At 41.0% G+C, this 17,638-nt stretch overlaps 1 protein-coding gene across 1 annotated transcript in view; it reads right to left on the bottom strand.

Annotated features, from left to right (window-relative positions):
* The window catches only part of Pgant2 (polypeptide N-acetylgalactosaminyltransferase 2), a 79,946-nt gene that overhangs the window by 19,163 nt on the left and 43,145 nt on the right, over positions 1-17,638 (bottom strand). The window contains exons 2-3 of the mRNA XM_087357512.1: positions 16,884-17,155; positions 2,390-2,488 (exon numbers count right to left, since the gene is read on the bottom strand). Coding sequence (XP_087213638.1) covers positions 2,390-2,488; positions 16,884-17,155 — 371 coding nt within the window. The remainder of the gene's footprint in view (positions 1-2,389; positions 2,489-16,883; positions 17,156-17,638) is intronic.

Here is a 17,638-nt window from a genome sequence, read left to right on the forward strand (position 1 = left end):
TCCAAATCTTCCTCTACAGATAGGTTATTCTGTTTCTCGTAATTTTTCTTAGTCACTCGAGACACATTTCAGGGCGCTCCCTTACAGCAGGCAATGAGGTTTTCATTTCAGACCCCAATTCGCAGTTCAGTAGTCATCCTGCCATTTGACATGGCATCACTGCGCAGACCTAACCTCTATCTGAGCGTCGTCTATAAAGTACTAATGAAATATGATACAGGATACAGAAACATGGGGCACGTTGAAGAACAGAACTATTAAACTCGCGTCACAATAAAGCGTCGTTAAACATCTGTGACGCACACTGCCGCATGTACACACACACACACCTCAGCGGCACAATTTTGCAGTTTTACGAACACAACAGCGAAGCTATCTTTTGCCAGAAAACAAAGCAACATTGAAACAATACACATTTCTACACAACAGGTTTTAATTTATCGGGATGGATCGAATCGAACCGAAACAAAGCGTAAATCTTGACGACGTAATGTTGCTACGAACTGAGTCGTGCACTCCTCTGTTACGTGTTTACAATTTCATGACATATATTTCAAGCTTCCTTCTCCGAAATCCTAAAAACCAAGAACTCCACAGGAGTCCAAGAGTTCGAAATTTGAAATGTCAGCGTGATTATAAATGAGGGACTGAGAAGGCTAAATCTTATTTTCATGTGCTATTTCATCTTTCGTCTAATGCTGAATCATCATATAAATATATAAAATGTACATAACATGCCACTGTCTAATTCGAAATGACAAGAGTTATGGCGGTATAAGCATTAAGGGGTAAATGAAGGAAATGCGCTGTTGAAATTCAAGTTCATATTCATTTCGGCTTTAGTAACAAAGAAAAGGGTTAGAGTTGGTAGCCTTTTTACTTCCTAAACTTAGCAATTGTTCGGTTACGCCTAACATCACTGTTATATTGCTACGGGAAATAACCAAAACCACCGAAGCACTTCCGGTTCTTCGGATTTTTATTGACGCTACACAACAATTTTATAGCGAGCAGCGCTCGTTTTCCCGTGCGGAATAATGACAGTTCGCAAGATGCGGTGCCATATTTATATTGAATAATTTATTGCAAAGTTTACATGTGAATTCCAAAGCCACTTTAAAGACACGGGTCGTAACAAAAGACGGCGACTGAATCGAATACCAAGACTTCAAAGGCAACATCGAGGAACACTCTCCACCAGACGCAGCTCGCTTGTAAAATTCAAAGGAAATGTTCTAATCTCGGAGCACGAATTTCCGCATTTCTTTCAAAACAAATGAAGGATTATGACTAAAATGTCGGGAGAAACCAGAATTGCTCATCCACATCAAAATATACCAAAGTGTGGCGCCACATGACATGAAAGAGGGTCGCGGACCACACACTGACTTTAATTGTAATCAGAGAAAAGAAAAGAAAGTTCATGGAGAGATATTAAGACAAAAAAATAATAATAATAACAAAATAATATCTATTATTGTTAGTATTACTGCTCGCAGCTTCGAATGCAGTTAGCAACACGCTAGGTGCATGACAATTGTTCTGATGTGTGTAAGCTTTCTACCCTGTCGACTGATCCATCGTGTCCCTCATGGCTATACTAAAGTAAAGTAAAGTTTGTCCCACTATACGCCATGTAGGCGCTTGGGGTGAGTGGAGGTATAGCTCCTCTCTTCCTTGACCCCGGCACTAGATGGGGGTGAGTGGTCAGCATCACGCCCCGGCCGGCTTTACCCCCGGGAAAGGACCCCGGTACCCATTGGATAGGAGGCTGGCCTGATTATTGCACGAATAGGAATCCGATTGTTTGCAACACAGTCTACAATGTTTACAATACTAACCTGGCGTCTTATCTACCCCGACATCATGAGTACGGATATGTTAAATATACTTACTGCTGTGATTATGGACTTACAGATTGCAACACAAGAACGAGCGGTTTCAATACCAACCTGATGACTAATCCATCACGAAGAAAGTATTTGCTAAACCCGTTTATTGTTCTGATTATGGAAGTTATTGACTGCAACACGAATTACAGACTCACTAGGGATTTGATTTTCCGAAATAATGCACGATGTTTGTCTGAAGTCAGTTTAAAATTCATTAAACTCACATATATTGGACATCTTTCATCGTTCCATTTTTCGTTACAAACATGTTTCAGAAGCTGGTTCTGCTTCAGTCATCAGGTAAAAGCATGAAAACTGATTTGTTTGGTCTCTGGTCAGAGAAAAATATATATCAGCGTCATATAATGTATGTTCCAGCCCTTTACCTGATGACGAGAGCAGAAGCAGTTTAAAAAACGTCGTGCTTTCTAATAAGAAAAAAATTGATAAATATTCAAACCATGTTGGTTTACAGGCTATAATGGTTTAAGACTAACCTAACGACTGTTCTGAGGAGCGTGGATCTCGCTTCGTTGTGGTACGTGATGATGACGCTCGTCGCCGGAAGGTCCGTCCTCCATTTTCGTTTCCGGCACCTGAAATAAGAGTGACAAGAATTTCAATTACGTAAGAAGGCGAATCTCACAGATTTATATCATTCTGCAACTAAAACTGAAAACAAGGAACAAAACTGCCGTAAATGGCACTCACTGAACTCACGGCCCGCTGCCAGAGAACTTGTTGGTTAAAAAACAAAGTCCGGCAAATTCATTTACAAACTAACAATTTCGACATGAAACTTTCTGGCCTATAAAACACAAATATTGCTCTGTCGAGAAACATGTTCAGACTGCTGGCTCCAGTAAAAAGAAGAAATCGGAATTACTTTAATGTAACACGGTTCGGAAAACTCCATAATCGAAGTCCACTGATCCCGACAGGGCACGTGAGAGCAAAATAAAGAGGGTCATCAACTACTTTGCCAAGGAAACAAATAGAAAGTGTCACGCGGAAGAACAAGTAAAGGAAGGGCAGAACGAAGGAAGAAAAGCCGCTGTGCCCGTTACTACTTTCAATTTACATGGAAGATACGGGTTGCACAATAAAAGTTGTCGAACACATTCCATTATTCATTTTGGCCCATATGGGTATATCATTGCCTCTACCTTACATGAAGCTCAAAACCGAAATTCGTCTTATTGTTATTTAAAAATTCAATTTTTACCGCACAGAAAACATAACCTTTCTCAAATAAAAGAAAACAGTTGGCCAATTCTGTTCAAGGAAATACCAGTAATTACTGTTTAGAAAGGTGGCTTGCATCTCAATCGGTTTAAAAAGTGAATTGCAAGAACCTTCGCTTCTGATGTAAAGAGAGAAGATGCAAGCAGCGAAAGTGTAACGTCGAAATAATCCAATTCAGGGGATACATAACCTTAGCTTTTGGGCTGACGGCACTGGTTTATGACTAGCCACGCTCATACTTAATGACACACCGTCTTTCGAAAAACAGCACTTAAAAGGTGAACGAGTACGAATCTAAGATGCAGTATCTTATGAAAATAAGTGTCATTACGCTCTAGAACGAGGATGCATTGTTGCAAATGCAGAGATGGCTTCCATAAAATAAACAAGTAGAATTTATACAAAATTTTAAGGATAATATATTTTATGGAATAATAACAGGCTGCGAGAATCAACTGAAACATTAACGTATTCTATGGGTAAAAAGCAGAGTTACTGATTATTAAAGGAGATTTGGGGGAGTACATATAGTTACTACTGGATTTTAAAGGATTAACAAAATAAATGGAAAATAATTTGTCTCTCTTCAATGTAATATCTGTATTACTGATTAATTCTGTTACCAACAATAAATAAACATCGAAACCAATATCCACCAAAAATCACGAAGATCGCATTTCGAATACATGTTTACTGAAGTACGTACGTAATTATCTTTACAATTCTTTTCATTTCGCAGCGAAATTTATTACTGCGAGTTGCGGGTACCTGACCGTTGCATTAAGTCAGTCGTGACTTTACGCAGCTCCAGCCGACAGAGCAGATAAAACGTTAATCGCGACTTTTCAGCGAGATAAAAACCAAATGACATTACTCGGATAAATAATTCCCACTTCAGCCAGAATTTTATTCACCCTGAAAGTAAGGAACCGCAGCCATGCAATCAATCATGTGTTGCGAAGGAAGCAGTTGCCATGGCTACAACAGAGCGAGACAAAACACCGTTGGAGAGCAAAGCGGTTGTGCTTCACATCCGCGATGAAGCCCTATTATGAAAACACTGTGACGAGGTAGTGAGAAATAACATGAAAATTAACGTTGGACAGCCGACTCCAAGACTCGGCTAGAGAACCTTAGAAATGTCATCCCACACATAATTATGGGATTCGCCCAATTACGTGTTCACCTCAGCCTCAAATCATGCTGATAACAACAATAACCAAATAGAAAATGAAGATGGCTGTCTTCTGGGTTCTTGCGCCGCGTAGTCTAGTTGAAGTATTCCGATGTTTCAGAGTCGCCTGCTGCCAGACTACTCGGCACAACAACAACCCAGAAGATAGCCATCTTCATACTCGCCACCGTGGGAAACCGAAACCTCAAACAGCAAACTCTTTCCTTCACTTTGGCATTGTACGCGTAGGTAGAAGCACAATATCAAATTGCATTCAAGGGAAATTGTGTTTGGGGATATGGATTGGATTCATCTGGCTCATGATAGGGACCAGCGGCGGGCTCTTGTAAACTCGGTAATGAATCATCGGGTTCCATACAGTGTGGGAAATTTCTTGACTGGCTGAGCGTGCAATTAGCTTTTCAAGAAGACTGTGTTCCATGGAGTTAATTAGTATATATACACACATAGCCTATTAAAAATAACCCCTTAAAGTCGAAGATTCCTTAACGACGTAACCATATTGGTGATTATATTCTCTAAGTAAATGTTATACGCAAATATTGTATACTGTAGTCTCTTATGTAAATAACTTACTTAATGGAACACGCTCAAGAATATACTCAGGCCTTTAAGTGGCATGGCTCTTAAAACGAATTAAAAAGTGAAATTCGCATAAACCTATCGTAACACTCGTAGAAGTGATGTAAATCACGATTTATCAAATGTGTCTACGGACTCAAAAGACACCTATATATAACGGTTAATGCTAACACTACTCTTAAGTAAAGAAGCCTACGGAAGCAATAACAATTTTTAAGCATGACATACACACGTAATATACAATATGTGTTCTCCTAGTTCAGAAACATGTTTAATATTATTTGAATGAATAAGGGAGATGTAATATATTTTCTCAGATGTAGGAATAAAATGTTTAAATACTGAAAAAAAAAATATATATATATATATATATATATTCGTTTCACCCCTCGAAACTTAATATGAAAGAACAGGGCGAGACGAGATCGCTTCGAACTTTACTAATTCTCCGTATTACCGCGCATAACAGCTTTCGAACAAAATCCTCCTGTGGTGGAAACAGGTTTCCAATAAATCCTATTATTACGGAACGCCGGTTGTCTGCAATGCGCTACACGCACGTGTCAGGTCGGTTGCCCGCCAGCCAGGCGACTATCACGTACCTCAGGGAATCTCACCCGTTTACCGCGGTCTTTTCACTTTTTTTGTGGCGTACTTAACTGGATACACAAAGTTAAATGTGAAATGTGTCGGGAATTATGCACAGCGTCATGGAATCAGCGAACGCTGTAGTCCTGGAATGCAATCTTAGATATTGAACCCCCAATTTCGGAATACCGCCATGGGATGACTACTACTAAGCTCACTGAATACAGTCCTTCTTTACAAGCAAATAGTAGCTCAACTGTTCAATAAGACCTCTTTCTATGGAAACCAAAGGTTCATTACAATGTTCACAATACCACGATTTAGTTCCTAACCCGAGAAAGACAAATCCAATCGAAACCCCCGCACCCTATTACTTTTCAAGATAAAAATAAAGGTCTCTCAAGCGATTTATTCCCTTAAGAGTTTTCATCAGATCTGCGTGTGCATCTCTAATGCGTGCTACATGCCCACCCATCTCATTAATCTTCAATCGATCACCCTAATAATATCTGGTGAAGATTTAAAACTGAGAAACTCCTGAAGTTTACCGACGTTTCAGAGATTCTTACTTCCTCCATCATCATGAAGGCCTTAATGGAGGCAATAATCACATCTGAAACGTCGTTAAACTTATACAGGCTACACGGCGCAATATCCCAGATGACAGTCACCTTCATATCCGCCACCGTGAGAACCTTAAATCTCACCAATGAAACTAAAACATTTGTAAAAAGAGAATGGCAATGGAGTACCTAACGAGCTTGGCGGTGTTGACAGGCCAGCGAAAGTGATTTTAACAAAAGAAGGAGGAGGAGGAATACGCCGGCTGTTGGAACGAGTGGTTTAAAACCCACTAGACCGTTACAGGACATGGTCAGTGTTGGCTGGACGATTAGGATTCAAATAAAACAAACATGTGACAGAAAACACTACAGCTGTTGCAGTTCAAAGCGGATCCTGGACATAATGTATACTGCAAACATATGAAGTATACACGGAAATTCATACTATACGTACATATAAATCTGATTATCTTTCCGTCACTTTGAGTTTAAAGTCAGGTTGATTTTTTCAACGTCCATGTAACATCACAATCAACTAAAATAAGACTATGTGATGTGCACCTCAAACATATGTGACCTACATGTTTCGAGAGGATGTGTGTCAAATTACAGACATTATTCAGAATCAACCTGAGAACGCAATCGTACTCCTTGAAATGGATAACAGAGCGCCGCTGGCTTTCTACCATCACAACACGGAGAAACTCGGTGCAAAAATAAACTGGATTGTAGTGAACTGTTTTATGGAGCACTCTGCGATACACTTGGCAATAATTCAGCACCTGCATGTATTGGATGAGGTCAGAATATCAGGGCAAGTCTCTCGTCTGTCCTAGTAATGACAAATCACCATAGCAATGTCTTTCGCTTCTACCAGTAACCCTTCCGGCGCCAAGTACGCGAAACTTGTTTTGAATACCCTCAGAGTTAATCTCCTGTCGTCTGTTGAGAGACTTTGGCTTTTGACCAATGGGAATTGTCGTGAAAGACACAAAAACACAGAACCGATCAGGCGCGTGTCAATGTTAACAAAACTCGATACATAATATTTTTACCGAACGTCTCGGTCACATGATTAGCATTTCTGCTTCGCGTTGAAATTTAGGGTCAAGATCAGCTAACCTGACTCCGATTTTTCGAGGCTTTCCTCAGTCCTCCAGGCAAATTCCGGGGCAGGAACTTGAATTAGGCCACGACCAATGCATATTATAACCTAATGTTTTCGAGAAAATCATTAGTATAGGCCCTAACTAACAAGACTGGAAAAGTGTAATCCGTATCGGAATACAGTTTTCACATGCGTTCTTTGCAAATTACGAATTTTGAATGCTCCTAGCGTTGCCATTAATATCGCCCACACAATCGTAACAACAGATTGCAGGCGACGTAAAAACATAATCATATCTCTTCAACATAAGATTCATTCACTGGATCTTGCCTACGTATTTTCTATTAAAAAACGAAGTATAATCTAACGTATATACTTTCAACAGTTTTCAAAGAAATTCATGAATGCAAATTCATACCTCGCCTGTTTCTACCGGTTCAACTGTTTATTTAAAATTTTTGAGAGAACAGCATAGATTCAGAGGACCTTGACTTCGTATTAGAAAAAGATCAATACATGCAATGCACAGTCTACGATATATGCTGAAATGTCTTTTAACCCGGTAATGAAACACCACTTCTAAAACCGAAATGAAAAGATACATATTTAAGATTTCACGATACTGTATCCAAAGAGAGCTTATACAGAAGATTCCAAGTCCCTGCGCCCCTGTAAGTCCTCATATTTATCATGGTAACTTACGGTTACAACACGGCACACCAAGGACGTTAGTGGTCAGGGTCATACAGTCACGCGACACACGTTATACGCGCCACCTGGGGCGTGCATGGGTGCAGTGGAGCTTTTCAATCACTTCCCACTTCCAACACTTACACTGTGGACCGAGATTTCCGAGCCATCCTATACTTTAGAGGTATGAGAGGAATGACAGTAGAGGACAGATTTTACATTTACCATGTCTTACCATTGCCGCTTTAAAGAGACAGATTACAAAAAAACAATATTAAGGGGGGCACAAACTACAAACACAGGCCTATCAATTACAATGCACACAGAATGTAAGAAGACGGGCCCCCTCAACTTGAGTCCTCTCTCAAGGTTTAAAGCGACCAGGACAATCGAGGCCAAAAGCAGTACATGTTGCTATGTGTATTTCATGGAACGGGTGAAATAATGAGCACCCGAAGAGAAAGGAGATTCTAGGGCCAGCGGTCAATCGGTCACTCGGATTATGCCGGACACGTCGAGGTGTTGCTACACTGCGCAACCATTACAGATTGTTTCACAAACAGGTTCACTAACATTTTTGCAACGCTAACTTACTACAGACAGAACTCGCTATCATTAAAAGAGACAATAAAGTGCAAGAGGAACACAGCCTCGTAAACTCTCTTGTTGGAAAGGTGACAGAGGCAGTAAAGCTATTATCCTAAATGGTAAGCAATTTTTTTTCCTTTATGTTAAATATAAGCCATGTCGAAATATGATTCAAACAAATGTTTTGTCTGTAAAATAGTTTTCTTCGACTTTACCCATCGTATAAGTTATAAAATCAAATCACAACATTTCGGAAGCTGAATTCTGCTTCCATATTCAGGCAAAAAGGGGACCGAAATCATACCTTTTGGGCCCCCTGACAGAGCGACTCTAGGTCCATTGTCAAAAATGTCCAACTTCAAAAGTTTTGTCAACCAACAATTTTTCGTTTTTGAGGAAGAAGATGCCTCAGGGTAGGTGGGATCTTGCACGCACGGTAAAAAAAACCTTTTGGTTCCATAAAAGATGAGCAATTTCTTGAATAGGTGAGCGACTATTAACTTAGTCGCACTTGAAGAATTGTATAATTTGATTTTGGTGGGCCGATCCGGACCAATATGTCCGAAAGCGTTTGGTGGATCACCCACGCCAAACATCATAACAAATTCTTTACCTTGGTAGATGAAAGATACTGACTGACAGACAAACACGGCCTCCCCACTACGCACAGAGTGTATAGAAAACATAAAGCTAATGGCATTATAAACACGACCGGTGTCAGCATGCAAGTAAAAGAGAGAAAGAGTTGTGGGAATTTACATGGCGACCTGGAACAATCCGTCAGAGCTGCCAATTAAGCCAAGAGAAAGGAAGAAGAGCCCTTCACTTTCCAGTTAATATTTCAAGAGGGCAGCAGGCAACTCATTACGAAAGAGCAAGTGGTAATGAGGCTATGAATTAGCATAACAACTGTTGCAGCAAGAAGCTACGTCCAGATCATCTGTGGGAGATGGTTTCCCTCCATATGTCACTTCGTTACGTCTCATACCATTTAGTAACTTTAGTTGCTTTTGATTCGTGGTCAAATATAACTCGTAGGTACGGCCGACAAAAATGGCAAGATTTCAGGTCCTCACAGCCGCGAGTATGAAAACAGCAGTGTTTTGGATCCGTCTTTTGATGATCCGTGTAGTCTGAGGTTCTTGCTGCCTCCATCTTCGGGGCGCCGGTAAACCCATTCCAAACTACACGGCGTAGGATGATGCAGAATACAGCCACCTTCAGATAAAAATTTCCTTTCATTTCCTCTACAACAGAAGCCGTCAAGAACAATGTTAAGTAGGATCTGAGGTTCTAACGGCGACGGGAATTAAGATGGCTGCCTTCTGGGTTGTAGCGCCGTGCAGTCTGGTAGAAGTAAACGTATGCAATACTACAAAGCGCTACAAGCCAGAAGACAGCCATCTTTAAGAAAAATATTATATTTTTGTCGGAAGGTAACAGATTACAGCTGACTGAACCGTGGAGAGCTCACTATTATCGGCAGCTCTTGATTCGCATATCAGTCGATCAGGCGAAGTCAATCAACCGGATCATTCACACAGTGACGAAAGAAAACAACCGTCAAACTGTATTTCGATCTAATCATTTTCCTACATCCGACATTCTACCACGTAAATGTCGCAATGATAAATATCCTCACATACACGCCAGTTACAAATTTACTGTTCGAAATTTCTGGTGAATAATATTAAATAAAAAAAAAAAAGATTCTTCACTTGTAGGCCTCGTCTCGGGCGAGCAAAACAGAGAGTTTGTTCAGCCCTGCCCATATGAAATAATTTACATAAAGCTCAACGTCGAATCATAAATTTTCCGAGAAAATTGATCGTCGTACAAATGGCACACGACACAAAATATAGGTTTTAATAAGAACTACAACTTTCACTTAAAACATTTTAATTACTATGTATGATTTGAGGTTTTCACAGCGGTGAGTATGAAGATTTCTGTCTTCTTGTTTGTTGCGCTGTGTAGTCTGGTAGATGTTTATCAACGTCTCAGAGGTCCCTGCTGTCTCCATCATCAGGGCAAATAATTCTCACAACATTATAAGCCGTTTCAATATGTAAATCTATACAAATAAACAGCGTAGAAAGAAAGTTAGGTTGTGAAAATTCGTCTATATGTGTTAATTTCATGCACATCGTGAAGAGAAAGTATAAAAACAAGTTAACGGGATGTGATTTAGAGATAACCATGCTTTTGTGAACACTGTGACAAACAATGCAAAATTCTATCCTTGGTGAACCAACAGCCTAATATCCGAGTCAGGGACGCAATGAAGCACAACTGCAGCCACAAAGCGTGAAATGGGAAACACAGACTCAAGGAATTTTTCTGAACACTACACCGCCTTGTGTTATTTGGTCCGAGTTTTAGGAAGTTTCTCAGGAATACATGTTGTGTTAGCGCCAAGTAAACTTGTTTGGTTTTTGTTTGCTTGTTTAAGGACGCTTCCTCAGCTGCACACATTTCACAACATAGTATCACATGATTATGAACAAATTGGAAAAGATGTGGAAGTGGTCGTGACCTATTTCAAACGTTATCCCATAATTTTCTCGAAGGGACTAAGGAAATCCACCACAAAATAATGCAACTTTCGGTCAAGATAACAGACCTTTCAGTTGAGAACTTAACATGAAACCTACGAAGCAGACGTTCGGTTCTTCACGCTTGCGCCCTTTCTAGGCGCCACAACACGAAGATGAAAAAGGGCTACGGGAATGGGTGTAAAGTACAACGCCTTCTGTAGAGAGCAGCTTCGCACTTCGACCCTTCGACCACAGAAGATCTGGACAATCGTGATCGGCAGATCGTGATGTTAGTTGGTCAGCTTTCACCCGGAAATGTTTATGAGCGTCTGACCGTCTGTTTACTAGCTCCAAATTTCACTGGAAAGTATAACCGGAAGATTGTAGTTTGGATGCTGACGGCAGTTCATAAATGAGTGTCAGCAGTTCCAAAACTGGTGTTCGCGAAATGATTCAGAGCGTTCGCCATTAAAACCACGTAATGTCGGATATCTGAATGCCAATGTTGTGTTAGTCAAAATATAGGCAGATACATTTGCTGCTGACGCTGCGTTATTTGCATGTGTCTTTAGTCCGTTCAAATTGTATAGGCCTACTTGAGCGTGGCTTTCTTTCCTTTCAATAGGATTATTATTTGTGAAACGGCGTGTGATGGTAGAGCTGTGTGGAAACAGGCAGAGTCAAATCATTGTCTGGAAGGAGAGAAATGGAAACAGAAGAGAGGAATTCACAAAAATATAAACTCCTGAGAAAAGTTAGCGTCATCTGATTTCGAAAGAGTAGGCTGATATGCTAGTGAGGACGATAAGAGTGCGGAATACATGGGCTGAGGTGGCCTATGTATTAATTTGGTATATTCTGGTTTGGGTGTTGATAGTTCTTATGAGTGTATTAAGTGAGCGTACAAATTAAATAATGTCCATCCGATGTTTCACCTCCCGAAACTATTAACCGTTTAAAGCCTAGTGGTACATATCTGTCTCAACTGTCTGACAATCTATAACTCTGCAATGTGTTTTTCAACTTCGTGTTTAAAGGCGTCCCGAGACTCAAAACACTAAGAATGGCGTCTTCTGAAGACGCCACGACGAAAGGCTTCGCTCGGCGTCGGCTTACTATTGCCGTTTCCAATATGATTCGGAAACGTATCTGCAGTAAATGTTGCTTCATTTCGAAGCGACGCTTCACGTTGGTTTTTAAACACCGTGTCCAATGGCATCCTTAGTTATCCGCCCCAGCGTCGCGGCGATTGACGTGTTTTCCAGGGTCGTTTTGAATGATGCCCGGGCGCTCATCTGCTGCAATCTAATCTTGGGCCATTTATTTCTCTTCACTACAGAGCCCTTGGTTTACCCGTACATGAACTGGAAACAACTTCTACTATCAAATTCGTCATTATGACTCATCGTCCAAGGCAGACCTAACGATGACTGTCTTCTGAGAGGTTAAGTAGAAAGTGACCGACATTACAGAGAGACTTACAGCCTCCATCATCAGGGCGACAACGGAGTCTGTAAGCCATTCGGCCCAAAATCCCTTAACAGCAAATAATGATCAACCAACCAAGCTACCACGCAATATGCTTATTACACAGATATCCCGTTCATATACGTAGGCCCCAAAGATTTCCTTCGGTAGTCATACCTGAACAGAATGTCTGTTATACTCAGAATTGACATGGACCAATTATGCAGATATACCATGTGAAGATGGCTGTCTTCTAAGTTGTTGCGCCGTGTGGTCTGGTAGATGTCCACCAACGTTTCAGAGGTCTTTGTTGCATCCATCATCAGGACGATGAGTACTGCTGATGGAGGAAGCAAGGACCTCTGAAACGTCAGTAAATTTCTACCAGACCACACGGCGCAACAACCCAGAAGACAGCCATCTTCAAACGCATCGCCGTGAAAACATAAAATCCTACATAGTTACCAAATATTAACACAATATGCACAAATTTAGCACGATGCCTTCATAGGCTTTGAAATGAGCCAAGAAAACCCACCACTGTCGAGTTATTATTGTTGAAGCCAACGATAATGCTAAGGTCTGTCAGTTAATAAGTTCGAGGAAAACAATCGCTGTTTAATCAAAGGACCATAAATATACTCCGGGTTTTTGTACGTTAAAGCACGTTCGAACAGCTACCACTTAGAATCGAAGAGTTATGCGGCGAGAACACTCAAATTGGGGCTGTAATATATTCTATTCAGTGGTGCAGTTGGTATTACTTGTCTCTGAAAAGTTTCGTCCCGTCTGTCTAAGAATATTTATTGGGCACGTGGCTTGGTGGAATGCGAGTAGCAGATGGCACCGACATTTTCCGTCGTGTACATCCCTCCAGTTCCGCATCACTACTCTTCCCGCATTCAAAAACCAATTTCGAGTTTGATTTCATACATAAAATCTTTTATCTCTTCCCCCAATACAATACACAAGAGGCATAAGTACGGTTTCCATTATGTGAGCTTGGGAGTCGCATCTTATGGCATGTCTGAGGGTAGAAAGGAAAGCAGTCCCGGGTTTCCCTAAACGTGCTCATACGAAGAAAGGGTCTTCCCTCTTCACAGCGCAAAATATCAGGGACATTTTTAACTACAAGCCTTCTTCTCAGCAATAAGATAATCATCTGAAGGAATGCTTAACTAACCCTATTCGAGACACACCTTATTATACAAAATATATGAATAATTTGCATACACTATTAACGCAAAATAACAATTCCATATTAATCACATTAAGTCAGATCAGCAACTTTAGTGCAAGTCACCAAGACCAAAATTTCATAAAAATCCTTGAAATTATATATGAACTTAAACATGAAAGCGGGCGAACACGACATCCCTATAAAGTACCGTTCGTGCAAAGAACGCCTGACCAGTGAAAATTGTTTTGTGAGAACCGGTGCATTGGAGAATTTGTGATATCACCCTTCGTATCAGCAGACCAGTCAACACAATATGGCGGATATGTGTAGCTGTGCATGTACTAAGTAAGTACCTACGAAGAGCCACAAGATGTGGTCCTCCAGCTTGGGGTTTAGGCGTGGGGATATTAGCCGTTCTGAATAAAATTAATTTCATACAAAATATGTCACTATGCCTAAGACAGATGAAGTTACAACAGGGCACTAATAATTAAACTTACATAACAAGTAGCTGAACAAATCAGATTATCTGCCAAACTATTGTCAAGTTTCAGACTGTAACGTTCACGGTTGTGACGCCATGGTCTGTGGCATATTCATGACTAAATTAGGTCACAACCAAGAAGACCGCAATATAAATTCTAACAGTCCTGGAAACCTCAAATCCCATACTGTTAAAGTAATTATATCAAGTAACAATAAACGGGCTAGGCATGGGGGAAATGAATGCATGTTACATTTTGATTCTAAAACCTCAAAGAAAGAGACACTTGGAAGATTAGGACGTAGGAAGACGATAATATTAAAATGGACAGTAGGCAAGCAGGTTGTGAAGATGCGAAGTGGACTGAACTGACTCAGAATAGGGTCGAAAGGTGAAATTTTATGAACACGTGACAAACCTTTGGGGTTCCATAACAAGAGACAGATGAATAAGACTGTAAGCCATTGTTTGAACAAATTTGCACGGGTAATGTAGTGGCAGGGAGCCAATCAAACCATGTACACGGGCAGAATCGTGCCAACGACTGGGATATGAATTTTGAGTGTTGTCATCTCTACACCAGGCGTTAATTCGGCAGATTGGGTACAGCGCCAGTTACGAATGTCCAATTCGGGCAGTAACCGGCTACCATGATCGATGTGATTCCGTCAGTCAAACAGGGCGAAAGCCGACGTTAAAAGAGGCCACGATCGTTTCCTTCCACATTCCTCCGCATTCACCTACATAGTCGGGAAAAGTGTGTATGTAACCCAAGCATTAGTTGAATGAGCTACTCGTATTTGTGGTTGTTCACTAATCGCCACATTATAACTTACACATTTTTTCTGCATATAGCGTAACAACAGAATTATTATGAAAGACGAATTAGTAACGACTTTTTTTAAGCCACTACACCAGCAAATCCCTAGAGAAACTGAAGAAACTCATGAAAGTGGTTTAACAGAACGTTCGTATTCTCGATCGATATCCGAATCCAGGATCTACTGGATATGAAGAAAAGCGCGACAGCATTGATGATGTTATTCTGGGTCGCAGTGTGAACTCTTCAACCCTGAACATGGAGACAGCATGTTTCTCCGAAACGCTGGTATCTACCTACGAGTATACCAGCGTCACAACCCATCGACATCCTCATCGCCGTGAGAACCTCAAATCTCACAAAGTGCGACATTTGTTTGAAAATTTCCGAGCAGTTTACGATAACATTCAAGCAGTGCTAAGATATGATATTTGACGTGGGGCATCGCAGCCTACCTTCGTTACCATGGTTATGTGGGGAATCACCCGCGCCATTCACAAATGTCAAAGTTAAAATGCAAAATTCTGGAGCACGTGCAAAAATTGTTTCGCTATGTTTCCTCACGTTCTTTTTCAACAATTCGGTTCCCCGGCCAACACATTAAAATTTCAGCATGTCGGGACGTTCTTTTTGTACTAGTTCGACGTCAGTGTTCAAATGAAACTGTTGGAAAATCAATAAGTACTAGACATGTCATCTCCAATTAAGGGATTTGCTTCAGCGGCATAAAAGGAAGACAGAATCGGCGCCTACTTGCCACCTGACTGCAGGTACGACACAATAGTTTTCACGGAGGTGAAGCAGAAACATTTTACTCAGTCGTGCCACTGGGCTTCTTTCGCTGAGGGTAAAGTCGACCAGGGCAGAAACTGACCCCATACTACATTTCCAGCTAAAGTTTAAAACGAGTGAAGCTTTATCTCATCTCCAAGACTCTTATTCGTCTTTGCAGCTGAGTGTCAAAGTGGCCTATTTCGATACAGAATGCCCAGTGTGTGAAGAAAGTTAACCCTTGTGCCCAGATGATAGGGCGTTAGACAGTGACCTCTCGAGCACGTATCAGCAGTTTTAAATAACGCCCCCACCTGGCTGATGCTGCAGCATGGTGTTGGATTCCGCCCATTGATTTTGCATTTTCTTTAATGCGCGTAGACATTAGCTGTTGATACCAAACCCGAAGATTCAAAGCGAGTCACGGTTTTCATTTGTTAATTTTATTAAAATGCTGATCGCAGTTTTGGCGAGGCCTGGGTCTGCTATGGTGTGATTCCGCATTCAAGGAGGTCCCAGAACGAGTCAGAACTTACAGTCACTTGCACTAACGAGGATGTACATTCTGGATTTCAAGATCAAACTTTTGTTAATGAAAATGAATATTTCATGATCAGGAGGTAAGCGGGACTTCTCTGGTCCGGAAAGCCTGAGCTTACAACAAAGTTGCCGGTCTTCTGGGTCGTTGCGTCGTGCAGTCTTGTAGAAACTGACGGACGTTTCAGTGGTGCTTACTGCCTTCATCACGAGGGTAATCACCCTGATAAGTTCTCTAAAACGGTAGTCAATTTCTACGAGACTATACGGAACAACATCCCAGAAGATAGTAATCTTCATAATCGCCGCATGAGAACCTGACATCTCTCAGATTAACAAGTTCTATATGATTAAAACATACTAGGCACGGTACGTCAAAACGTGCCGTTTGTTTGGGATTGCCTTAGAGATGTACGTCATCAAGTAACTCCTTCTATATACAAAGTTTCGCAAGTTCTATTAATACACCTACATTAATACTCTTGTCAAGATTATTAATAAGAATACAAACCACATCGATAAGAATTTTGTTTCGAAACGATCTCGCGGTACTCACACTGGGCTCAGTTCATCCAGAATGTCCTCGTGAACACAACCCACTTTTTTTCGTATAATTATCTATCTCGAAGTACTCACATGGGGCTCCTCTCATCTGGGATGGCCCTATTGCTAGGCAACTTGTCGCTGGCCTGCTGGTTGAACTTGTTCCTCAGATACGGATCCTCCCCTGTCTTCAGTCCGCCCCGCTCAACGTAGCCCCTCTCGTCAAAGTAATTCCAACTGACTCTGGGGTCTGTGTCAGTGGCTGCTACTGATGCTTGTGGCAGTGACACGGCTGCTGGCAGCGCGTCCTCCAGGGTGGCTGTGACTGACTCCTTGAGGCGCAGTGCGCGATTCTCCTCAGGCATCTAGACAAAAATTAAGCTTTCATCAGTCCTTCCTAGTGTGTTAAAATTTCGTCTCCAGATATGGAAGACAGTTGAAAGTAAGTTAAGCTGGGTAACTTACTGGCGGGCAGCTGACAAGGAAATCGTTTTAAGATGCCACGGGCACAGAAGAATGAACTCATCGGGATTAAAATTATGGAACCAAGTGTTTATTTATTTATATAATGCGGGTTAGTATAGATCCCATTGCCTTCAACAATGACACATATAACGTAAAAATGTCGCTTCGCAGTCTTCTTTGTAATATTGAACACTATTTTATATACGTTCGTCACCTCCATGCGGAATTCAACATTAAGAGTTGAAATTGTTCTTTCGTTTTTACCATAAACCAATAAACCAAATGTATTATTCGCGCTGTTGCCATGTCGTTATTTTACATTCTAAAAACCTAAACTAACAAAACGTATAGGCCTGTAGGTCTATATATTTCAAGTTCCTTCA

The sequence above is a fragment of the Zootermopsis nevadensis genome, unplaced genomic scaffold, assembly GCF_977971745.1.
Source record: "Zootermopsis nevadensis isolate Lab colony 2312 unplaced genomic scaffold, Znev_1.0 Znev_ptg000028l, whole genome shotgun sequence".
NCBI classification, from domain to species: Eukaryota; Metazoa; Arthropoda; class Insecta; order Blattodea; family Termopsidae; genus Zootermopsis; species Zootermopsis nevadensis.